Genomic DNA, 24,541 nt, shown 5'->3' on the forward strand with positions numbered 1-24,541 from the left:
ATCTTAAAAGCTTCCATGTTTCACCAGTGGTTGATTAAAGCTGTTTCCTTTGTGTAACGTGTACATGGGAGTTGCATAGAGTTTTCCTGTATGTCTGTAGAGAAAAAAGAAAAAAAAAAAAAAAAAGAAAAAAACCCTTAGCCTCCAGTGCGTTACTGTGATATGTTCTGTGCGTGCCAAATTTCAATAGCCTAAATAAATGGGGTTTCCCTCCCCTGGGTCAGTGACTGATTCCTCTCCAGCCTCCGGATCAGCTGTCCTGCCGCAGGGCTGGTGCTGCTGGCTGAGAACGCCGGTGTCCTGTGCAAGCTGGGTGCTCAGGGAGCTGATAGGTCTTCCACAGCTGCTCTTCCCTCTGTGCTGCTCATGGGGGAGAAAGAGAGGGGAGAAACAGGCTGGAAGTGCTGATGGAGGGAGTTGGGCAGAAAGCAGGTTTCTCTGCCTGCCAAGTGTGCTGCCCTCCTCAGCCCCGCACCCCTCTCACAGTGGGATGATGCCAGCCCCCTGCACCTGGGCTCTGCCTTTGAAGATTCAGGCCCGAATTTCCATGGATTGCGAAGCTTCTTGGGAAAAAGCATCTCATGTTTGCAGTCTGAGCAGGAGCAACCCAGTGTGTGTTAGCTGTTTTCCCTGTAAGAACTGAGGGAGCTTTCTCTGGCCAGCCCCATGAAGCCAAGGCAGTCCCAGGCTGCTCCTTCCTCTGAGACTCTTGCCAGATGTGCAGGGACAGAGTGCTGCACTGTCCCTGCGGTTCCTTGGCAGAGCCGCTTGCTGGTTTATCTGTGGGGCCAGGGAAGTAATGGTCCATTACCTAACTCAGCATGTGCTTTCTCTGGCCATGCTGCATGGTTAAAACCTTTAATTCAAGGCAGGCATTGACTGCATGCTCTAACTTGGCACCCATGCATGTTACAGGGTTGGGAGCACAAGGTTTTCGGATTCAAAGAGATTCACAAGAGTGAAGCTTTCTGATTTTTGAGAAAGGCAAACCAGTCTCGTTTCTTGTTGGTGCTTTTAGCCTTTCTTTCAGTCAGCTCTGAGCTCACCCAAGTGTGTAATCATCCTCATAAAGAGCTCCTTGCCTTGGTGTCTGCAGTACTGGTCTCTGTCCAAAGTCCAGGTGGAGATAAGGAAACCAGAGTGACAGAGCGGGAGTGGTGCTGTTTGACAAACAAAGGGAACTCCCAGCCAAGATCCAGCTGATAACTAGTGCCTCTGGACTGCAGGCATCTTTGAAGCCATATCCACCTGGGTGACACCATGGTGGACTTCTGCCTCAGATTTCCTTTGGTTAGAACATGGAGCAGGAGATACTGCAAAGGTGAAAGGATGACAGACCTGAAAGCTAGGAGGGTGCTTCCCACAATGGATTATATAATCCTAGAATCACAGGATAGTTTGGGACGGAAGAGACCTTCAAAGGTCCAACAGATCAGGTTGCTCAGAGCCCTGTCCAGCCTGGCCTTGAATGTCTCCAGGGATGGGGCATCTACCACCTCTCTGGGCAACCTGGGCCACTGTTTCACCATCCTCATTGTAAAAAACAGCTTATTAGTGTCTAGCCTGAATCTCCCCTCCTTTAGTTTAAAACCATTACTGCCTGTACTATTGCAACAGGCCCTGCTATATAAAGTCTGTCCCCATCTTTCTTACAGGCTCCTTTTAAGTACTGAAAGGCCACAATAAGGTCTCCCTTGAGCCTTCTCCAGGCTGAACAACCCCAACTCTCCCAGCCTGTCCTCACAGCAGAGCTGTTCCTGCCCTCTGATCATTTTGTGGCCTCCTCTGGTCCCTCTCCAGCAGGTCCATGTCTTTCCTGTACTGAGGGCTCCAGAGCTGGATGCAGGACTCCAGGTGGGGTCTCACCAGAGCAGAGCAGAGGGGCAGAATCACCTTCCTCGACCTGCTGGCCATGCTCCTTTTGATGCAGCCCAAGATACAATTGGCCTTCTGGGCTGCAATTGCACATTGCTGGCTCATGTCCAGCCTCGGACATGAGCCAATCCGGGACTTGGATACTGAAGTGTGTTAGTCTCACAGTTTGGGGGAAGGGAGGTCTTAGGTGGCACTTTGGGCCTTAGCTAGGTTTGGTCCCACAGCTTAAGCTGATCAAAGAGCCTTTGGCTGCTTTTAGGACCCTCACAGCAAGTTGCAAGGTACTATACTGGCCTCTCTGGCAGAGTACTGCTCTCCAGCACTGGCAGTAACTCTTAACCTTCAGAACTATAATGCTTCAGGCTTCTCCATGTCATGGTTAGTGGGTCAAACTTCACCACCTCTCAAGGTTGTTTGATCTGTGGTTGGAGGGGATAAAAAATCATGTGAAGGTGTTTCCTCTTGTGACTGTTTCAAATCCTTTCAGTTAAGGTTTCTCTAAAATCACCCAGACCTTCTGAAAAGGCAAGGCAAGCAGGAAGAGACAACATGAAGAATGCTTCCTATAGCTTGGCCAGTTGATGAGGAGAGAAATTACTTTCTAACAGGACTACAGGAGGAAGAAAAGTTGAAGGCGTTGGGGTGATGGGCACAGCTCAGAGCCACACAAGCTCAGCAGGACTGCAGCCCAAATAGTGCCACATGGCTGCAGCAAGAGCAGAGCTGCTAGAAACCTTTTCAAGTCTACCTGCAGGCAAGGGTTTCCCAAAAGCCATTTTTGTCCATTACACTCAGAAGACGAAGGGCATGGGAGGAGGAAGCTGGTAATTCAGGCCTGAGCTTGAGCAGCAGATGGTGTAAATGTAATTTAGCAGCTCCAACAAAGGTGAACTTGAGTTTCTAAGCTATGGCTTCATAAGCCCAAATACCCAGCCGGAAAGGTAACTCCAGCCATGGCTGAAATCAGCAGAAGGATCCAGCATTCCCATCCAAAAATCACCTGAGCTGGATGATAGCTTGATATTTATCAGTAAAGTACCCACCTGCAGCAGCCTGGTGCCCAGCTGCCGATTGGATCTGCCCTGCGTCACAGATTGACGGGTAACAAGCCGGCAGCATGGCTTGTCTGCAGGAAAGGAGATAACGCTTGGCAAACCTATGCAACCCAATGGGTGGGCATGTTGTGAAATCCCACGAGCTTCTGGGAAAGCAGGGGCTGGCCAGTCCCCAGCCCTGAGCACTGGTAGGCAAGGCTTGGGTTTCTCCTAGCTCCTCGGGATGTCCTTCACCTTCTACCAAAGAGATGTTCCCCAAATAGATAGGCTTTTTTTCCAGCTTTGCTTAACAAATCAGCTCGCTCTTCCTAAAACAAGAAGGCTTGGTGATGTGTCCTGGAAGGACACCATGTTCTGGCATGATGGGGGTCATCAAAAGTGCTCTTATGTGGCTTTTGGAGCCTCATCAGAGCCCACCTGCCCTGTAGCATACTCAGCATACACCAGCTGCCCTCCTTGTGTTGTTTTTTGGGGGGAGGTCTTTGTTACTTTTCATGTGTGAACACCTGGGTGTCTGCTCCGTTTTGCACAAATGCTTACAATAAAGGAAATCATTGTTGCAAAAGCAAAGAAACTGAAAACCCAAAGGATTGCATCACTTCAGTTCGCCTGCTGCTCTGGGGCCCTTCCGATCCATGGCTCTCTAGGGGTGACAGCCACCCTGATACACTCAACGGCTCACTCCAGCCTATGGGTTGGGTTTTATTGCAATCCTGGTAAACTTCAGGCATTCCATTGCTTTTGGGGAACTTTTAAAAGCCGAAAGGTAACAGGTAAGGCATACTGCCCCACAGTGAGAGGCGATGCTGACAGCATTGAGGTCACCAGCAGTCCTTGGGTCATGAGGTTCTTCCCATGTGCTGGAAGAGCAACTGAAGACTACTCATTGCTGCAGGCAAAGGTCTGTTGACCAAGTTTGTCCCTCCCTTGTGGGGAGATGGACCTGCCAGAACCTGGGGTACTTGCAGGGTGTGCTGCCTATATGCGTGCAACAGCCCTCATAGAGCAGGGCTGCATGGGGGTTGGGGGGCAGCAGCAGAGTTTGTAATGAGTGTGGGGTCTCAGCTGCCATGCAAGGGGCTGGGGCCATCACCTCACAGGAAAACAGCCCCCCGCTTGGTGCATGAGCCCTATCACCTCCCATCCTGCGACGAACTCCAGGCCGGTGCAGGCAGTGAGCAATGGAGGGGTGTCACTGAACTACCCACCAAACCAAGGGAGGGTGGTGGCCCTCCTCTTGGCTCCGCACAGCCCTGCCAAGGTGCTCAGCCCATTTCTGCAAGGAGAGTTGCCAGGCTCAGCACTGATGTGCACCCCCTGACATCTGGGTGCAGCAGCCTCTTGTTCAGCTTCAGCTAGCAAAGCCCCAGCAAGCCCCAGTCTTTGGACAGGGGTGAGAGGTAGGTTTTGGGGGAGTGGTGGTCTGGAGTGGGGGGTGGCTCTCAGCTTGCCATTGCCTCAGCCAGGAGTCAGTAGGAACCCCTTTTTCTTGCCCAGCCAAAGGTGAGTCACATCCCTCCTCCCCTCACACCCCCCCCCAAAGTGTGATTTCCACATCCCTTCTCCATCACAGCCCTGAAGCCACAGTGCTGGGGAGTGGGGAGGCAGGCAAAGGAGACAACACACATCCACCCTGCCTGCATGGATTTTCTGGTGTCTAGCATAGAGGTTGAGCACACACTGCCTTCCCTGAGGACAAAATGGAGGCAGGTCTGCCTCTCATCCCCCTTCCTGGCCTTGGCTCTTTGCACACCCCAGAGGGACCCAGCACTTCAGGGGCCTTTTTTCCTTCCCCTCTCACAAATCCTGCTGATGTCAGCACCAGGCTCAGCAGCCCTATTGTGGGGAGACAGGCACTGAGGTGTCATGTGGCCTTCGACATTTCCTAAAAAAACAGCTAAAAAAAAAAGAGAGAGAAAGGAAAAAAATTATAAAGAAAAAAGAGAAAGAAAAATATAAAAGAAGGCCACAAGAAGGGGAGAGCAGAGGAGCAGAGCTGGAAAACCCAGCAGCAATCGAGCACCACCAACTTGCTGCACCTGTGGGGTCAAAATTATAGGGCAGCGCTGAGACTTAAGCAGGCAGGGGGGGATGGGCCCCCAGGGCTGGGGTTACTGGGTGGCTCACCCCGCCATGCACTGTCCCCACACGCAGTATGACCCCCCCCGTAGGGGAGGAGCTGGTCCTGCTGCAGCACCCTGCCTGGGCTGCCAACGTGTCCCCTGGTGCCACAGCACGTGTGACATTGCTGGTGCCTGGCCCATGAGGGCAGCTCAGTGTGCAACCCAGCACGATCACCCCAGCAGCTGGAAGGAAAAGTTTCTTTCCTCTGCTTATATTGGAGAAAAAACAGAGGGGAATGCTTTTGCAGCACAGCAAGGAGCTGGGAGAATAAAGGATCCGCTCCTGGCCAAAGCAGGGTCCTTCAGTCACCCCCAGAGCCCCGCCTGGCCTGCAGACTTAAAAGGAGTACCCAGAAAAATAAAGCAAGGGTGAGCTCTTTTCACTACATCATTTTAATTGCATTGACACCCAGAAATATGCAAAATGATACGTGCCAAGAGCCAACCATCAAAGAGAGGTTTCCTTCCATAGTGGGTCTCTTTCACTCAAAAAAAAAAACATATATATATATAAAATATATATATATAAAAAATAATAATTGCACTGTTTGGTGTACAAACACAGCCTTCCCTTTTCACACATTCATGGGTTCTGTTGTGACAGGGGGTTGAAGCCCTGGTGCCTGCCCCGATGCGAACGGAGTGCCTCCCCAGGGAATGAACAGTCGTACAAAACAGTATGAAGATTTTCTTAGAAACGTACACCTGCAGTGTTTACTGGCTGGGGTTTTTTGTTTTTTGGGTTTTTTTTTGTTTTGTTTTTTTGGGTTTTTTTAAGTTTCAAAACAGTTTTGGGTCACTAATGGCTTGTATCTTTATCTACAGTAAATTCAGCATATATTTTTATTTTTAGGAATGTGTAAGGCATTTTGGTAAGTTGAATGGTAAGGTCTAGGTCACAGAGTTGTCAAACTGAAGTCCCTTCCTTCAAACTGTCCTCTTCCCCCTGAAGAAGAAAAACCAAGAGGTGGGTTAATCAGCGAGGTCTCAAATCTTATTCTCACGTTGGCTAAAGCAGCAAAGCATTTTACAGATGGGCCAGGTCTTCCCTTCTAGGCAGGGAGAATCATGACCGCCATCCTGCTGGGTCCCACGGCTTCCCAAAAACCACTGAGACGGTTTCTGGCAGCAAGTGCCACCTCCCATTTTAAACCACCACCCGATGCGCTTCCCCACAGCCTCTGACATCAGCAAGGGGAGGGATGGCCGTGGCCACCACAAGTACCGTTTCCTGAAGCTGTTCTTTCAACTTCTTCACTGTTTCTTTCTCTTTGGCCAGTTGGTCCTGGGTAACCTTCAGTAGCTCCTGTAGTTTGGTTGCTGCCTGGCCCAGGTCCCTTGTTAATTTTTTTTCTTTTTCAAGTCTTTCCTACATGGGAGTCAAAAGAAGGCACCTGCCTGAGCCTCCCTTTGCCATCTGATGACCTCCCACCCTCCAAAACACCTCTGGTTGCCTCAGGTCTGCATGAAGCCACCTTGGTGGCCAAAAGCCAGAGGGGCACCCAGCTCCGTCCTCACTGGAGGGGCCACCCCACCAGCTACAGCTCACTCTGGTTCCACAGAGATGCCACGGGCAAAGACAACCTTACAGAAGCCAGAACAATTTGCCAATACATTAAGTGCCCAGCCTACGAGAGCATTTGCTCAGTGCAACACCCATATCTTGGCCAACACAGATGAAGGGGCTGTGACTTGCACCCTGCTGTCCTTCAGCCACATCAGAGCTCACAGCCAGACCAAGGCAGGGAGCTACCTGCAGGGGAACCATCTACCTTGGACCACCATCCCTAAGAATGATTAAACCATGCCCATAGTCTTGCTTGGACATGGCTTTTGTTGTCTTGCTCAACACCAAGCACGAGAGAGTGGGGCAGCCCAATCACCTTGAGATGCTGGATCTCCTCCACATCTGAAGGTGCTGCATTTTCAGCCAGTCTCAGCTTTTCCAGCTCTGCTTGCAAACTGCATGCTGAGCTCTGGGCCTGGAAGCGCAATACATACTCAGTTAGCACATGAGTTAATGATGGCAGGCATCTCCTGCATCCTGCCCCATACAGCCTCTGGTCTTCAGCGGGTCTGCCTCTGGTGAAGATTCAGGTTATATGGCCACCATCAGACAGCTGGAAGCTAAATGCAATGCATTGCTTTTGCTGATCCAGCCTCTACCAGGTAGACAGCATTTCTAGCCAGGAAGAGTGGCCAAAAACCACAGAGGGACTGGGAGAGCTGCAATTCGAGGGGCCAGCAATGCCATGTGGCTTCAGCACAGCTGCTGCAAGAGGTTCTTCAGATGTGTGAGGGAAGGTGGCAATGTCTGAGGTGTGGACTGGGATGGGGAAAAACCTTCAAATTAATCCTTCAAATTAATTCTTGGGCTTCATTAGCAGCTGAGAACCCATAAAGGCTTTGCAAACCCTTGTGCCCTCCTTGCCCACACCTACCTCCTCCAGCTCCAGTGCCAACTTTTGCCGCAGCACTTGCTCCTTCTCCACCAGCGTTTCATTTTGCTCCAGCTGGGTTTTCAACTGTGTTGAGAAAAGGAGACAACACCGAAAAATAAAATGTAAAAAAAATACCCAAAAGGTGAGCTAATGGGGACATTGTAAAGAAAGCTAGGCTAGAAAAAAGAAAGGAAAACTGAAGCTTTCCCCAGAACACCAATGGGCAATAGGTACCAGCATGCCCTCTCCACACAAAAGCTGGGAAGATGCCCATGGCCAGCTTGGGGCTTGGCTTTGTGTTGCCAATTTCTGCCTGCTCCTCAGGCAGCTCCAGCTGGGACCCGGGACAAGAGTCACCTTGTAGTGGAGGACATGCCTGGCAGGTCCCTGTACCCGAGAGAAAGCTCCACACTTAATGGGATTAATGGAGAGAGACAGAGCCTGGCTCGTGGCAGCACGGTCACCAGTGAGAGGTGTTGGCCTGGAACAGCCACTCCTAATGCCTTAGCCCGGCACCAGCAAGACTTACAGAGTCTCTGTAATCCTAATCTCTGCCAGTTGGGAAGGGATGCCAGTACAGCTCTTTCAGGGTGCCCTCTTCCTAACAGGAGACCCAAGCCCCAAACTCAACATGGCATTATTGCATGGTAATGTTGGCCCAATGGCTTCCAGCATCCCCCGTGTGCCTCTCTGAAAACCCTGCCAGCCTGATGCCGTGATGGAGGGATCCCAAGGGGAACAGCCTGGCAAGAGCCGGCTGGTGACACATTGCCAGCAGGAACAGAATGAATGGTTGATGGGACAGGGGGCTGGCCTCCCCCAACACACAGGACAGGAGACAACACAGCTGCAACAGCCCTGAGCAAAGCCATGTGGTTAGAGATGGTGAGGCAGGACAAGGGACACAGTTAAGGGTCAGCGCCTCCACAGGCAGCTGTCTCACCACCCTGACCTCGAGGGGCACAGGCTTGCTTGGGTCAGCTTGTAACCCCACCACTTCTCCATCCTGTACACAGTTCTTCATCACTCTTGACTGCTGCCTGACCTGGAAGGAGGACCAGCAAGCCTGGCTCAGTTACACATCCCTGCACCACAGCCGTTACAAGGCCCACAAGGACCTACAGATAACATTTGCTGGCTTTTCCACTTGCACATGAGCTGAAATGTTTGGAAAAGCACCTCAGGTTCTGCTAGAGGCAGGGTGGTAGTACCTGACCTGGGCAGCTCCTGGGGGTGCAGAGCACACACTCATGCCTCCTCTGCTCTTGTTTGATCACTCAGAACCTGGGTTAAAAGCCACTGCAGAGGGCTGGTACTAACACAGAATCGGAATCATAAAATCTCTTCCGTTGGAAGAGACCGTCAAGATCATTGAGTCCAACCATAACCTAACTCTGAGACTAAGCCATGTCCCTAACAGCGTCGTCTAAACACCTTTTAAACACCTTCAGGGAAAGTGAATTCCACTACTTCCCTGGGGTACCTGTTGCACTGCTTCACAACCCTCTCTGTGAAGAATTTTCTCCTAATATCCAATCTAAACCTCCTCTGCTGCAACTGGAGGTCATTTCCTCTTGCCCTATCACTTGCTACTTGGGAGAAGAGACCAACACCCTCCATGCTACAACCTCCTTTCAGGTAGGTGTAGACAGCTATGAGGTCTCCCCTCAGCCTCCTTCTCTCTGGGCTAAACAGCCCCAGTTCCCTCAGCAGCTCCTCATCAGACTTGTGCTCCAGGCCACTCACCAGCTTCGTTGCCCTTCTCTGAACTCTCTCCAGCACCTCAATGTCTTTGTTATATTGAGAGGCCCAAAACTGAACACAGGATTCAAGGTGCGGCCTCACCAGTGCTGCACAGCCCCAGACTTCCCATCTGGAGGTGGACAGACAGATGTTCTAAGGCAGCCAAACCCCTGCCCCAGGGCAGTGCTGTGGTAACCAGTCACAGAATCATACAATGTCCTGAGTTGCAAGGGACCTACAGGGATCGAGTCCAACTCCTGTCCCTGCATAAAACAACTGCAAAATTCACACCATGTATCTGAGGGCATTGTCCAATTGCTTCATGAATACTGTCAGGCTTGGCACTATGATTACTTCCCTGGGGAGCTTGTTCTAGAGCTCCACCATCCTCTGGATGAAGAACCTTTTACTAATATCAAACCTAAACTTCCCTTGGCACATCTTCCTGACACTCCCTAGCGTCCAGCATTGGGGCAGCTGGACTTCTCTGCTACACACCAGCAGGCACAAGCCTTGGTGCTCTCCCTTCCTTCCCACCCCCATCATGGGAGGAAAGGCAGGCAAATAAAAACCTCCTTCTGGGTCTCAAACATCCACTCTGAAAGCTGTATCAGTTCAGTGCCCAGCAGCACCGGGTGGGTTTCCACATGCACTGGCTGTGCCTTCCTCCCTTCCCCGAGCCCCAGGGAAGATGCTGGCCCTGCAGCTGGATGTGCAAATCAGCCCCAGGCAGAGCAGTGAGGTCCCAGCAGGGCAGCTCCAGGGATCCCCCCTTACCAGGGCCAGCTCTTTGCTTTGCTTCTGTGTTTCCATCTTTGCTGCCTCCAGCTGCTCCTGGGACTGTGATAAGAGCTGCCTCAACTGTTGAAGAGGAACAGAAAGAAAAAAAAGTTCATTTATGCAACTTGTGTTTGGAGCTCTTTGGCCTAAGAAAGCATTTTGATGATCACAAAATCACAGAATCATAGAATAGCTTCGGTTGGAAGGGACCTTCAAAGGTCATCTAGTCCAACCCCCTGCAACGAGCAGGGACATCTTCAACCAGATCAGGTTGCTCAGAGCCCTGTCCAGCCTGGCCTTGAATGTCTCCAGGGATGGGGCATCTACCACCTCTCTGGGAAACCTGTGCCAGTGTTTCACCACCCTCATTGTAAAAAATTTCTTCCTCATGTTCAGCCTGAATCTCCCCTCCTTTAGTTTAAAACCATTACCCCCTGTCCAATCACAACAGGCCCTGCTAAAAAGCCTGTCCCCATCTTTCTCATAGGCCCCTTTTAAGTACTGAAAGGCCACAATAAGCCTTCTCCAGGCTGAACAACCCCAACTCTCTCAGCCTGTCTTCATAGGAGAGGTGCAACATCTCCTCATGGAGTCCATGATGGCATCACTTGCTAACCTGCCTGCTGATGCACGCTCAGAGTTGGCTGAGAGACAGCTCCATCTCACCTGAGCCACAAAAATCCTACAGGCCACCAAGGAGCAGTGGATAGCATCTCCATACAGATCTCCCCATCCCATCACCCTGCCAATGGATCTCCTGACATTAGACATTTACAACCCAGGCTGGAGCAAACAGCTCCATCTGTTTTGTTCTGCTCTGCAAAGCTGCAGATCCCTTGGCACTCCCCAAATGCCTGATGGGTGGCAAGTCAGGCTTAGAAGAAGAAAGCATTTAAGAACATAACAGCTGCAACACTTACAGCCTCAACTTCTTTTGTGTAGTTTTGGCGTTCGGAGCTGGCTGTCTCTAAGTGATTTTCCAGTTGTCTTTCCAGAAGAGAGGTGTATTCCTTTAGCTGGATTAAAAAGGGGGGAAAGCAGGGGGGGGTTGATGGTTTGAGGTCCAGCACATCCCAAACATCCCATGGTCCAAGCCTGCCTTCCCCAGGGTCAGTCAGCAGATGGGTCCTGACTCAGGCACCCATCTCCTGCACCCAAAAACCATTACCTGATCTGTGCTCTGCAGATCTGCTTTCAACTTCTCCACTATCTCTTCAAGGGATTTCAGCTGGAGTTGTGACTAATCCAGAAAAGATCAGAGAAAGCCAGTGATCAGCATCTCACATGGACACCAAGCATCTTTCATTCAATGAAAAACTGGACAGTGTTTTGCTCCCACTTCACAGAATCACAGATTCATAGAATCACAGAACAGTTTGGACTGGAAGAGACTTTCAAATCTCATCTAGTCCAACCCCCTGCAATGAGCATGGACATTTTCAACTAGATCAGGTTGCTCAGAGCCCCACCCAGCCTGGCCTTGAATGTTTCCAGGGATGGGGCATCTACCGCCTCTCTGGGCAACCTGGGCCAGTGTTTCACCACCCTCCTTGTAAAAAATTTCTTCCTCGTGTCTGGCCTCAATCTTGCCTCCTTTAGTTTAAAACCATTACTCCTTGTACTATTGCAACAAGCCCTGCTATAATAAAAAGCCTGTCCCCACCCTTCTTACAGGCCTTTTTTAAGTACTGAAAGGCCACAATAAGGTCTCCCTGGAGCCTTCCCTTCTCCAGGCTGAACAACCCCAGCTCTCTCAGCCTGTCCTCACAGCAGAGCTGTTCCAGCCCTCTGATCATTTCTGTGGCCTCCTCTGGCCCCTCTCCAACAGGTCTGTGTCTTTCCTGTACTGAGGGCTCCAGAGCTGGACACAGGACTCCAGGTGGGGTCTCACCAGAGCAGTAGGGATAGAGGGGCAGAATCACCTCCCTTGACCTGCTGGCCATGTTCCTTTTGATGCAGCCTAAGATACAATTTGCCTTCTGGGCTGCCATCATCCTGTGCCCAAGCACAGAAGAGACCCAACACCAAACTAGAGCTCCACGGCCTGTAAGGCAGGAGCTCCTCCTCCCAGGGAGGACAAGTCCAACAAGCCCAGGCCATAAATTGTGGAGCACAGTAACAGCTTTTGCCTGCAGGACTTCAGCTGGCTGCAGTCAGCTTTCAACACCTGAGAAACTGGCACTAACCTTCGTGCAAAGTTTCCTACTGAAAGTGCCTTTGGTTTGGAAGCAGCAAGGTAGATTTTCCAATGAGGTGTCATAGGCTTTGCTATTAAGAGAAGCCAACCTATCCAAAAAAGCATAGGGTTTGCATTTAAACCCAGACTCATTTTTGAAGAGGACTTCACAGTTGCTGAATGTTTTTGGAAAGGAGGAATTCAACTCTTCTCCACAGAGAGGCAGGACTGCTCTTGGACTTATCCTAGCCACCAGACGCTCATCCCATCACGCACACCCTGCTGCCAGCACTCACCAGCAGCCACGTCATCACCCTGCAATCCTACACCAGCCCTCAGCAGCACCAGCGACAGGCTGAGAAGTCAGAACATCTCTTGTACAAGAGCTCCCCCATCTCCCTGCAGCCCCAGTTAACTCCAAAACCCCACGTGATGCATGGGGAGCAGCCAGACCATCTAAGTTCTGTGTTCAAGAGGGAGGAGAGAAGTCCGCTTTGCAGAAAAGGCATGGACGGCCAAGTTGTCCTACACTCCAGCTAAGTCATGAGAGCTCACAAAACACGCTCCCCCCCAACTCCTGGGCAACAACAGCTCTCTGGCAGCTGCCAGCTGGCTTTTGAACTAGGAAGAGCAGTACCCAGAGCCAGACAGACAGCTGGACCCAAAATTATGTGCAGTACGTGGCTTGGACCTCAGCTCCTTTCTGAAGGCTCAACAAATGCCAAGGTCAACCCAGGTTTTGAGAGCAAGCCAAGTTCTTCTGAAAATAGGAGTTTAAGAGCCCTGCACGTGCTCTCCTCCCAACAAGCTAGTGGCCACCAGGAGGGCTCAGCCGAACTTGCAAGCATCGGAGCTTGGATTACCAATGTGGTGACATGGTTTCCCAGTGACCAGGCCTGAACCAGACAGTTGCAAGCATTCCTCCAGCTCCACTGGCAGAGTCTGGGTACACACCAGGCAGAGAGGTGGAATCCAGGAGGAAGAAAGTCTTAGCTCCTATGTGAGGTGGGCTTCTTGTCTGCTGGTTTGGTGACAGGAGGGGTGGATTTCAGGAGAAGAGGAAGTCCCCATGTTTTGGAGTTCAAGGTTGGCAAGGACAGTTAAGGTCACCATCCAGTTTATAGCCAACAGCCCCTCTGCTCCTAAAAGTCCAGTTCCACAAGTGACAAACCCAGGTTTGCCCCAAAACACGCACCTTTTGGAGTTCCTCTTCAGACACCATGAGCTTTGCTTTCCACACCTGCTCCTCCTCCTCCACGCTCTTCTGTAGGTCTCGCAGCATCCCCTCCTGTTGACAAAGCCTCAGTTGAGCCCAAACCTCCTCCAGCCCTCTCAAGCTGAGCACTGTCAGGGCTGGGAAGCCCTGGCATACCCAAGGATTTGGGCCAAAGTATGGGTGATAGAATTAGGTGCCCCAGGTGCAGCTAGAAGCTTCCTGTTCCTAGGCTGGCTTAACTACCCTGCTCATCAGAGCCCTTGCTGTGCCACATCTCACCACCACCAGGAAGGTTTCCAACACAATTAGGCTGAAGAAGAGCTCTAGAAATTCAGGTTTCTCCTGTTCTTCTGTCTCACTGGCAAATCATTCGTCCACACAGCAGCCCCCCATCATATTGAGGGATGCCCACCATGAGCCTGTGGGCAACCTGGGCTGTCAGAAGACCTCTCAAGATGTACTTCTAGTGGAAGATCAATACACAGCAAAGGGTTGCAACTTACTGTCTCTGCAAGGATAGTTCGATACTGTTCACATTCTGCTTGTAAAGTGCTTTGCGCTTCCTCTGCCTCTTTTAACTTAAGTGCTGAATCCTGAAAAGAGAGGGAAGGCGTGGAGAGGTGAGAAAAAGAAATGAGTCCCTCTCAGGCACTACCCCACTCCACTTTCCAGCCCCTCCACTAACCAGGGGCTTTGTTGTAACTGTCTGCTGCTTTAGCATGTCCGCAGTCTTCTCCTTAAACTCTTGTAGCCATGTGTTGTAATCCTGAGTTTGAAAAAAAAACAGAAGGAAGAAAAAGGACACTTAGATGTCTGTCCTTCCCATGTGATGGAAGCTCTGTAAGGGTCTGGGAAAGCCCATGCCCACCTGGTGCGAGGACACGGTGATGCCGGGGAGGGCAGCAAGCAGCGCCTGCTTGGTTTGTGTCTGGACTGCATCCAGTTCTTGGGCCAGTTCTTCCTGTGAGAGGGACAAACTGGCATAGGATCGAGGTCTTGGGTGCCTGCTTGCCAGGCTACCAATGCTGGCCCTGCTTTTCTGTGCCTACAGGGCTGAGCTGGCACAGGGAAAGCAGCCAACAGAGAAAACTGCTGCTTTTGAGAACCACCAAAATGTTCCTCCTGGTTCCCCCATCCTCACACTTCCCCAGCCATGACCTGTACTGTGGTACATGGCCATCAAGACAAACTTTGGAGAAGCTGGCAGGAAGGTTGGGTCAGCACTGCTCCTAAAAGGAGGCAGGCAACCCAGGGCAAGGTGACTTGGTAAGGTTGAACGTTTCCCCTACAACAGAGGCATCACTGGTACAGAAAAATACTGAGCTCACCTTTGCTTTTGTGATAGCAAGCAGTTTTTCATCACACGTCTTTTCCACCGTGGTCAATGCTTCCATTGTTTTCCAGTTCTTCTCGCGAAGGTCCTGCCGAGACCACACACAGAGGGCAATAAGCCACACATGCTGAAGGCCACCAAGTTGATTGTTGACACTGCAGAGGATTTCAAAGCCTCTGCTCAGGAAAACAGACAGCAGCCCATCACTTTCGTCAAAGGTCACCAACATGTGCCCTTTCTCCTCCATCCTCTCAGTGTCTCAACACACCACATTGCACAGGTGGTGGCCTTGGGGGAGCAAAGCACAGCTGGATGGAGGCAGGAGCTCCAGAAGCAGCCCTCATGATGCCTAGAGCTGCCTGGAGAGGACACAGGCCAAGTGGAGGGCTGCAAGGTCAGCTCCAGACAACTGAAACTACACTGTAGTAGAGGGATAAGGAGAAGAGAAGCAATGAGGTGTGAGGAATCCCTGCTCAAGGATTGCCTTGACCCTGCTGGGACAGGCTTACCAAGTCCTAAACCTTGCAGGAGGACAGGGGGCAGATCTCCACTCACGCAGCCCACTGCATTCTGTGGCCCATTGGCTCCAGCTGCACAGCCTGCCAGAGGAAATCCTGCTCCCTGGCAGACTAGGCAATGCCCCGGTACTCTGGGGTGGATGGAAGAGCCTCTGGCCACACCACAGAGCCATCAGCAGCCAGTGATGATGGGTTGTCATTCAAACCCCAGAGATGTGGGTTTTGGAGGAAAAAAATGTGAGCAGCAAAAGGTGAGCCTGGTTCACTCACGTACATTGTTTTTCATCTTCTGTTGCTCCAGCACCTCTCGTAGCTCTGTGGCTTCCCTTTCCAAGGATGAGAGCTGGTCCGTCTTCTCCTGGAGCCTGGAAGGGCAGGATGCAGGAGTGAGTCTGGGCATCCACCTCCCTCCCAGGTAGCGAGCTCCCAAGATGGGGACTGCAGCCCTTCCTATCTCAGTCTGCTCCGGGATCTAAACACAGCAGGAGGAACAGGGAGCAGGACTGAAAACCACAGCCATGGCAATGCTGGAGTGGGATCTAGTTTTCTACCAGCTTATCAGCAACAACAAGCAAGCGAGTAGCTGGCTGGCTGTACACTCAGGACAAGAATCACAGACTGGCTGGGGCTGGAAGGGACCTCTGGAGATGATCTAGTCCAACCCAACTGCTAGAGCAGGTTCACCTAGACCAGATCACACAGGAATGCATCCAGGTGGGTTTTGAATGTCTCCAGAGAAGGAGACTCCACAGCCTCTCTGGGCAGCCTGTTCCAGTGCTCTGTCACCCTCAAAGTCAAAAGTTTCTCCTCATATTCAGATGGAACCTCCTGTGTTTCCATCTGTGCCTGTTTCCCTTCATCCTATTGTTGGGCACCACTGAGAAGAGTCTGGTCTCATCCTCTTGACACCCACCCTTGAGATAATGGTGGTTTTTGCACTGTTGAAATTTGCCATTTGATATTGGAATACATTCTTTAATAAATGTGGTTATGTTATACATCATTTGAATACGCTTTTCTTGCTTTGGTTTGTTTGGGTTTGTTGTTTTGTTTTGTACCGATATATTACTTGCTGTTTATTTTATATTTATTTTAGACTATGGAAATTATGTTAGACAAAAAGCAAATTCAAGTGATTTTCTTATTCCAGTTCAAAGTGGGTCATAAAGCAGCGGAGACAACTTGCAACAACAATGCATTTGGTCCAGGAACTGCTAATAAATGTAAAGTGCAGCAGTGGTTCAAGAAGTTTTTCAAAGGAGACGAGAGCCTTGAAGATGAAGAGCATAGTGGCTGGCCATTGGAAGATGACAACGACAAACTGAGGAAAATCATCAGGGCTGATCCTCCTACAGCTACATGAGAAGTTGCCAAAGAACTCAATGTCAACCACTATGGTCATTCAGCATTTGAAGCAAATTGGAAAGGAGAAAAAGCTTGATAAGTAGGTGCCTCATGAGCTGACCAAAAATGAAAAATCCAGTTGTTTTTATGTGCCGACTTCTCTTATTCTACACAACAACAATGAACCATTTCTTGGATTGTGTCGTGCGAGGAAAAGTGGGTTTTATACAACGATCAATAATGACTGGCACAGCGCCTGAACTGAGAAGAACCTCCAAAGCACTTCCCAAAGCCAAACTTGCACCAAATAAAGGTCACGGTCAGTGTTTGGTGCTCTGCTGCCGGTCTGATCCACTACAGCTTTCTGAATCTCAGCAAAGCCGTTACATCTGAGAAGTATGCTCAGCAAATCAATGAGATGCACCAAAAACTGCAACACCTGCAGCCGGCACTGGTCAACAGAAAGGGCTCAGTTCTTCTCCATGACAATGCCTGGCCACACATAGCACAACCAATGCTTCAAAAATGCAACAAATTGGGCCACCAATTTTTGCCTCCTCCACCATATTCACCTGACCTGACAACTTTTAAGCAGGGAAAACAATTCCACAACAGCAGGATGCAGAAAATGCTTTCCAAGAGTTCGTTGAATCCTGAAGCACAGATTTTTATGCTACTTACTTCTCCTTGGCAAAAATGTGTTGATTGTAATGGTTCCCATTTTGATTAAAAAGTATGTGTTTGCACCTAGTTATAATAATTTAAAATTCACTGTCCAAAACTGCAATTACTTTTGCACCAACCTAATATTTATGAGCATAAATAAGATCCCTTCTTGGCTTTCTCACAGACCCAGCACTCTCAGTCTTACCTCATAAGAAAGATGCTCCAGACCCCTAATCATCTTTGTAGCTCTCCGCTAGACTCTCTCCAGAAGAAGTAACCTGATCCAAAGGCCACAAATTCTGGCTTACATAACAGGAATTGCTCCCAACACACTCCTGTCCATGGCTTGATATGTACACGGCTGAGGTAGCCCACAACTCTGCATCTTGAAAGCACCATCCTACTACCTCAAGGAACCATAAATCAGGGCTGCCAACCAGACACCTGCAGGTTCCCTCCACACCCTCAGACCCACCATCCGTCCTTAAGGGAGCCTCAGTTTGAGCAGATCAAGGAAGGTTCAGGTCCTTGACAAGAACCACCTCCTGGGGTGCCAGGACAACTGAACAGCTGCCCATTCAGGAATGCTGGATGCTTGCTGGCAGAGGGGACATCTGAGAAATACTCCCCCTGTGCAGAGCCTAGCCTTCTTGGAGGTGCCCAGCACATGACTGGCACAAGTTGTGACACGGGAAGCCCTAGTTGGATGACGGGAAACCTTTCTGCACGAGGGGGAGATTTTGTCAAACACTGGAATGGGGACCCAGAGAGGTGGTGAATCTCCATCCTTGGAGATACCTGGAAACAGGTCCAAAAAGCCTGGTCTGGCTGGCCCAGCTTTGAGCATGGACTTGGATCAGAGACATTCCACCACCAGCACCACCAGAATGTCCTGTTCTGCAGAAGCAGTTAGCCTCTATGTGCCTGCCAGCAATTCAAGTCTCACTTCAGGATGGATTGGCTGTTATTTAGGGCCAGCACTGGAACCAATTAATATTTTAAACAGCTGTGTTGGCCAGGATCGACCTTGTCTTCCCAGCCTCGCAGTCCCCAAGCCTGCCTAACAGAGAAAGCGGGGAGCCCTCACTCACAGGGCTCAGCACCTGGGACATACGGACACCAAGCTGGAGGTGCCACAGCACCCTCCATATGCAGCTAGACCCACCTTGACCGCAGCTGCTTCATTTCTGCTTCATTGGCTGCCTGGAAGAGAGAAAGCACTTTTGTTACCTGTCCTGGGCCCATGACGCAGGTCAGACCTTTCTGTGGCATCCCAGAGCAAAGACGGCACAAGTACTATGTTAACACAGTGCACAAACACCTGCTTGAGTGGTGCAACCCCCTCCCCATCTCCCACCCCAATTAAATGAGAACAAGACCTGCAAGTGTCTGTCTTTTTCTGCCTCCCTCATCTGGCCTGCCTCCAGCAGAGCTTCAATGGATTTGATCCTCTCCAGCAGTTTCATATTCTCTGAGCTGGCATCCTGCAGCTTCCCCTTCACATTGTCCAGCTCCAGCAACTTGTTTTTAACCTCCGCTTCGGAGCTCAGCAGCTTGGCCTGCAGTTCTGTTGGAGGAAGGGATGAGCAACACAGTAAGGTAACTGCAAACAAATTTGGAGACTCCCAACCCTGCCCTGTCCAAGCAGGACTCCTGGCCAAAGAAGCCTTGGCTATGGATACTTTCAGGAGGCACAGGTAGGGATGCAGGACAGCACAGGAGAGAGGCACTGGAGTGGCATCCTAGGAAAGGACCATGGATTAGTGCCACATCTTGCTCACACCGACACCAGGCAGCCAAACTTGTTCCTGGGTCTACTTGTCCTACCCCAGCCATCCCCACCAAGCACCTGGCCCTGAAAGCTTCAAGTCTGCCACACAGCTCTCCCTGTGCCAAACCAAGGTCCTCACCACCAATGCTCTGCTGCTGTCCTTTCGCCTTTTCCGCATCTGCTAACAGGCTTTTGTAGCTGCTTTGGGTTTTGCGGAGCTCGTCGCTCACTTCATCCAGCCTCTTCTGCAGTGTCACCTCCACCTCCCTTTGGGAAGCCTGCACGGCAGGAAAAGAAGGCTTTCTGTAGCATGCCAGGCACCCCAGCCAGTTCGAAGCAAAGCTCCGTGTGTTGCATGTTATTTTTAAACTGTGCTTTGGGGGGTTTAAGTCATCCTTCCCCATGTGGTCCCCCTGTGCATAAAGCATCTTGCCTTGTGCTGGCATTTTATCATTTGCCAGCCCTCAAGTGGGAAGCAGACAACACCCAAACATCTCAGTTCTGAGCCAAGACCACGACCATTCTCCCCTCCAGAAAGCTAAGCTCTGAAAAACCTCTTAAAAGCCCTGGTCCTAACGCACAGCCTCAGCCCAGCAGGGAGAGGTACTGCCATGGGACGGAGACATGTGTTTCCACCCTCCACGGAATCTTCTGTGCAGTTTGGACTAGGGAAGGCTTTTATTTTTCCATCTTAGAAAGTGTTGAGGAAGAGGCCTGACCAAGGCAGGCGCTTGGAGGGGGAAGGCAGAGGAGGAAGATAGTGCTGCAGATCAGCAGTGCTATGGGCACAAGTTGCACCCTTGAAGGTGGAGAAATATTGGTTTGCATGGAGGGGACAGAAGAAGGTAAACAAGCAGCCCTGTCGCTGTCTGACAAGAAAGTAGGACTTCTCCATTTTTTGAGGATTTGAACTCTGTATCCTCAGCCCAGAGATCCAGGTGTTACTGTGGAGCACAATTCTCCCTAGCACCTTAATTACACCACTGGCTTTAAAGTCTTCCAACTAGTATGATTTACCTAATTAGTATTAAGGTGTGTAACAAGCTGAGAGCCCTGGAGAAGTTCTCCTAAAAGCATGCCTAGAAGCTAGTGTTTTGAGCCAGGAAGGCGGCTTCTGCCTTCATGCCAGCAGTGCACCCCTGTCACCCCCAAGTCTCCTCACCTGCAAAAGCAGCGGGGGCCAAAATCAGCCCCTCAAAAAGAGATCTGCATCCTCAGGAACCCGAAAAATTAGGAGCGAGGATATCAAATGCCCCTTGCCCTAGGAGCACCTCTTTGACGTGCGTAAAGATCCCCGCCACCACAGCCCCTTTGTAAAGAGGCCAAAGCAATTTGGAGACCACAGCACGTGCAGGAGGGATAAATCACATTTCTCACCTGGTCTGCCAGCCCTGGGGGAAAGAAGTGCAAGTTCCTGGCTCTGAAACACTCCCAGCCTCTGGCTTAGCTGAATCCCAGCAGCAGCTGCCACCCCCCAAGAAGATGCTTCTGCCTGTGTGGGTACAGTCCAGCCGCTGGCAACCCACCACTGCTACTCTGCCGGCAGTGTGCTCAGCAGCTCTGCTTGGGAGGCATCCTTTAAACACCTCTAAAAACCCCAAACCCAGCCACACCCTGGTGGCAAGAAGAGCCACAAGCTCTACCCTTCTGCAGCAAGGAGGGAGAACAAAGGGCTTAAAACAGCAGAGTTGAGAGAGAGCACCCACGCCTGCATGAGCACAGGCTGAGGGGGGCCAGTGGGTTTCCTCTCTTGCCTTGGGGTACAACCCAGCAGCGTGCACATCTAGGCTTCCCCCACAACACCTTCACACCAGGCTCATGAGCTTTGTGAGCTTCTGAGCCAGAGTCCTGCATCCAGCTCTGGAGCTCTCAGCACAGGAAAGACATGGACCTGTTGGAGAAGGGCCAGAGGAGGCCACAAAAATGATCAGAGGGCTGGAACAGCTCTGCTGTGAGGACAGGCTGACTTGGGGTTGTTCAGCCTGGAGAAGAGAAGACTCCAGGGAGACCTTATTGTGGCCTTTCAGTACTTAAAAGGAGCCTATAAGAAAGATGGAGACAGGCTTTTTAGCAGGGCCTGTTACAACAGGACAAGGAGTAACAGTTTTAAACTAAAGGAGGAGAGATTCAGGCTAGACATGAGTAAGTTTTTTACAAGGAGGGTGATGAAACACTGGCACAGAGAGGTGGTAGATGCCCCATCCCTGGAGACATTCAGGGCCAGGCTGGATGGGGCTCTGAGCAACCTGATCTGGTTGAAGCTGTCACTGCTTATTGTAGCGGAGTTGGACTAGGTGAACTTTGAAAGTCTCTTCCAACCCAAACTGTTCTATGATTCTGTGATTCACATGCGAGTAAGAATGGCTTCAACCAGGGCATCATGCTCCCTAGGCTTTGACTGTGATGCTGGACAAAGAAAGCATTGCATGTGACAAACTAACTGGGGGAAGGCAACAAAGAGGTCTCCAAGGCAGCCTGCTTTTCAACTGTGGACACCCATCTTTCTCCAAACTCTTACCATGGCCAAGTCCATGGATCCCATGCAATTTAGCCACTTGCCTCATTTCTGCAAAGGGACCAGGTTTGTGAGTGCCTGCCTTACCTGCAGCTGCTCAATCTGCTTCTCCAAGGCCACTGCTTTTATTTCCCAGCTCTTCTTCTGCTGCTCCTCTTGCTGCAGCACCTCTGATTTCTCAGACAGCTCTTTCATCAGCTTGTTGCACTCTTGCCGTAACTTGGCCAGCTCAGCGTTTTGCCTGCACCAACAGAAGCAGGCTTATTTTAGCCCACAGGCCAGTCAAGCATCTCTGGTGTTACCTAAGGGGGAACACATCCTCTTGTGGGACTGATACAGGACTTGAAACACCTTAATGTTTGCATTGGCCTGTTTCTAGGACACGCCTGGTCCTTCAGGGAGGGGGTGGAAAGAGCTGACAAATCACTTTTCAAAAGCCATGTTTCAATCACAGGAGGCATTCCTTTGTCACGAAGCAGAGGACATGAGATTCTGTGTTCTCATACACAAGAGGAAGTGCTCTAAGCAGTTGGAGTCCAGCCTGTAATTATTTTACTGCTGTTAATCACCAGGCATTTCAGACTTTCTATAAAAAGGAGTGTGAAATTCTACCTAGATCCTCTATGCTGTGCATGCATTGCACAGGTCTCAGATTTCTGCAGCATCGCTTGTGTCAAATAGCCAGCTGCATTTCTTTGAAGTTTGAGCATATGAGCTCCCCTAAGGGGAGAATTACCATGACCCCCTCTGGTCCCCTCTCCCCACCTCCCCTGCCTTACTTGCTCTCCATCTGGCTGGTGGCCTGGTTGAGGGCATCCCTCAGGATGGAGTTCTCCTGCTGCAGGCGAGCCAGCTGCATGTTGGGGCCATTCTCCAGCTGCTCCTGCAGAGTCCGGATCTAGAGAAGCCCAACAGGGGTTAAAGCCACCATTAGCCCCTTTGCTCTCCCTGCGAAGCCCACATGATGAGCAAGAGTGACAGGCAACACAAGGGGTGTCTAAGGGTGCTGACAGCTCCCGGAGATACAACATCCCTGAGGATGCTCACACGTGCCTCTTCTCCTTCAGGCACCACAATCCAGGAGCATCACAGGGTCACCCCCATCCCTGAGACTCTGGTCCCCTCACACATCCCACATCTTCTCCAAAAAATGACACATCTGCCACCAAAAGCCACCTGGCAGACAGAGGAAGAAGCTGTGGAGCACAACATGGGTCTCACCTTGCCCTGGAGCTGCTGTGTTTCACTGATGTGATCCTGGTAGCTGGCCTGCATGCGTGCCTGCACTGCTGCAATCTCCCGCTCACGGGCCAGCAGCTGCTCCTTCAGCTTGCCCTCCACAGCCACAGCCTTGGCCCGCTCGGCTGCTAGTTCCTTCAAGGAGAGAAGTCACCTGCTTAGTCCCCAATGTGCCAGCTTCCCTGCTTTAGATGGACACAAAACCAGTGGCCTCCTAGCTCCAAAGACTTAAAAGTTCAGCCTTTTTGATGCTGCCCCCATGCCCAGCAATGCCGTTTTGCACTCACAATTCCTCCTGCATTTCGTTCTGGGCTCTGTGGCCACTGGATGCCACTGTTGTTCCACACTGGGCCAGCTAAGAGAAAGGAGTAAGACAGCCTGGAATTTTATTCACCCCCCGACCCAGGATCAATAACATCACAAAGTTTGGAGCAAAGCAGTAAAATTAAAATAACATAACATAATGTAACATAAATAAAATAAAATAGCCAAGAAGGCCAAGGGTATCCTGGGGTGCATTAGAAAGACTGTGACCAGCAGGTTGAAGGAGGTTATCTTCCCCCTCTACTCTGCCTTGGTGAGGCCACAACTGGAGTACTGTGTCCAGTTCTGGGCTCCCCAGTTTAAGAAGGACACGGAATTACTGGAATGAGTCCAGCAGAGAACTATAAAGATGATTAGGGGTATGAAGCATCTTTCTTATGAGGAAAGACTGAAAGCTGGGTTTGTTCAACCTGGAGAGGTTGAAAGGGGATCTTATTGACACTTATAAATATCTCAAGGGTGGATGTCAAGAGGATGGGACCAGACTCTTTTCAGTGGTGCCCAGCAATAGCATGAGTGGCAATGGGCACAGACTGAAACACAGGAGGCTCCATCTAAACATAAGGAAAAACTTCTTTGATGGTGCCGGAGCACTAGAACAGGCTGCTCAGAGAGGTTGTGGAGTCTCCTCTGGAGACATTCAAAACTCACCTAGATGCGATGCATTCTCTGCAATCTACTCTAGGTGAATCTGCTTTAGCAGGTGAGTTGGACTAGATGATCTCCAGAGGTCCCTTCCAACCCCAATCATTCTGTGATTCTGTAAACACCCTCCGCCCCCACACCAAGGCACGGATGCTCTGTTGGCCGGCTGGGCAATGCCGTGCTGCTGCCCAGTGTGGTCTGCACAGGCACGGCGCCCAAGTGCATAGGATAGCTTTGCCCTGCCCTCTCCTCTCCTCTCCTCTCCTCTCCTCTCCTCTCCTCTCCTCCAGACAGACGGACAGGATTGCCACTACCAGGTCCTGCCAGCTGCAAAGCAAGAGGCATTCAGCCCAATGTGGCGGGGCTTTGTTCCAACTTCAGCACCCAGAAAGAGGTGGAGGTAAGGGGCTAAGTCAGGGAAAGGGGGTGTAAACTGGATCAAGCTTCTTAAAAAGGAACTGATCAGCTCCTTCTCAGCTCAGGGGGTCTGGACAGAGATGAGAATAGATTTATTTTCCTCTCTAAAGCAGCAGAAAGCTGCAGTCTCTTACAGGAAGAGCTTTTCCCTGCTCCTCCCGTGGCTGCCAACAGGCACTATCCCATGGCCCTTTGGGCTGGTGCCTCCTGGGGCTGGATCAGATGAGGATCTACTACTCTTTTCAGGGGGAAACCGCAAACATATGAAGGACCCAGAGAGCACCTGAACTTCATCTCCAAGGAGGATGAGATGCAAGGAGTGGAATGCACTCTGGCATGACCATGATGAGCAGAGCTCAC

The 24,541-nt window shown here is 50.8% G+C and overlaps 1 protein-coding gene across 5 annotated transcripts in view; it reads right to left on the reverse strand.

The window, feature by feature from the left end:
• Positions 1-81: 81 nt before the first annotated feature.
• RRBP1 (ribosome binding protein 1) overlaps positions 82-24,541 on the reverse strand; it is a 73,623-nt gene continuing 49,163 nt past the window's right edge. For 4 of the 5 annotated variants that reach the window (XM_082048261.1, XM_082048260.1, XM_082048258.1 and 1 more), the window contains exons 5-23: positions 22,778-22,930; positions 22,336-22,454; positions 21,644-21,797; positions 19,181-19,319; positions 18,650-18,837; positions 18,436-18,473; positions 15,535-15,625; positions 14,738-14,830; positions 14,278-14,370; positions 14,095-14,175; positions 13,913-14,002; positions 13,389-13,481; positions 11,186-11,257; positions 10,938-11,033; positions 10,015-10,098; positions 7,495-7,578; positions 6,937-7,035; positions 6,279-6,422; positions 82-5,999 (exon numbers count right to left, since the gene is read on the reverse strand). In XM_082048261.1, coding sequence (XP_081904387.1) covers positions 5,961-5,999; positions 6,279-6,422; positions 6,937-7,035; positions 7,495-7,578; positions 10,015-10,098; positions 10,938-11,033; positions 11,186-11,257; positions 13,389-13,481; positions 13,913-14,002; positions 14,095-14,175; positions 14,278-14,370; positions 14,738-14,830; positions 15,535-15,625; positions 18,436-18,473; positions 18,650-18,837; positions 19,181-19,319; positions 21,644-21,797; positions 22,336-22,454; positions 22,778-22,930 — 1,950 coding nt within the window. In that variant the 3' untranslated portion in view covers positions 82-5,960. Of the gene's footprint in view, positions 6,000-6,278; positions 6,423-6,936; positions 7,036-7,494; positions 7,579-8,446; positions 8,540-10,014; positions 10,099-10,937; positions 11,034-11,185; positions 11,258-13,388; positions 13,482-13,912; positions 14,003-14,094; positions 14,176-14,277; positions 14,371-14,737; positions 14,831-15,534; positions 15,626-18,435; positions 18,474-18,649; positions 18,838-19,180; positions 19,320-21,643; positions 21,798-22,335; positions 22,455-22,777; positions 22,931-24,541 lie in introns of all 5 variants that reach the window. The other variant, XM_082048262.1, reaches the window with a different exon arrangement.

Source organism: Streptopelia decaocto, assembly GCF_964273445.1.
Source record: "Streptopelia decaocto genome assembly, chromosome: 3".
Lineage (NCBI taxonomy): Eukaryota > Metazoa > Chordata > Aves > Columbiformes > Columbidae > Streptopelia > Streptopelia decaocto.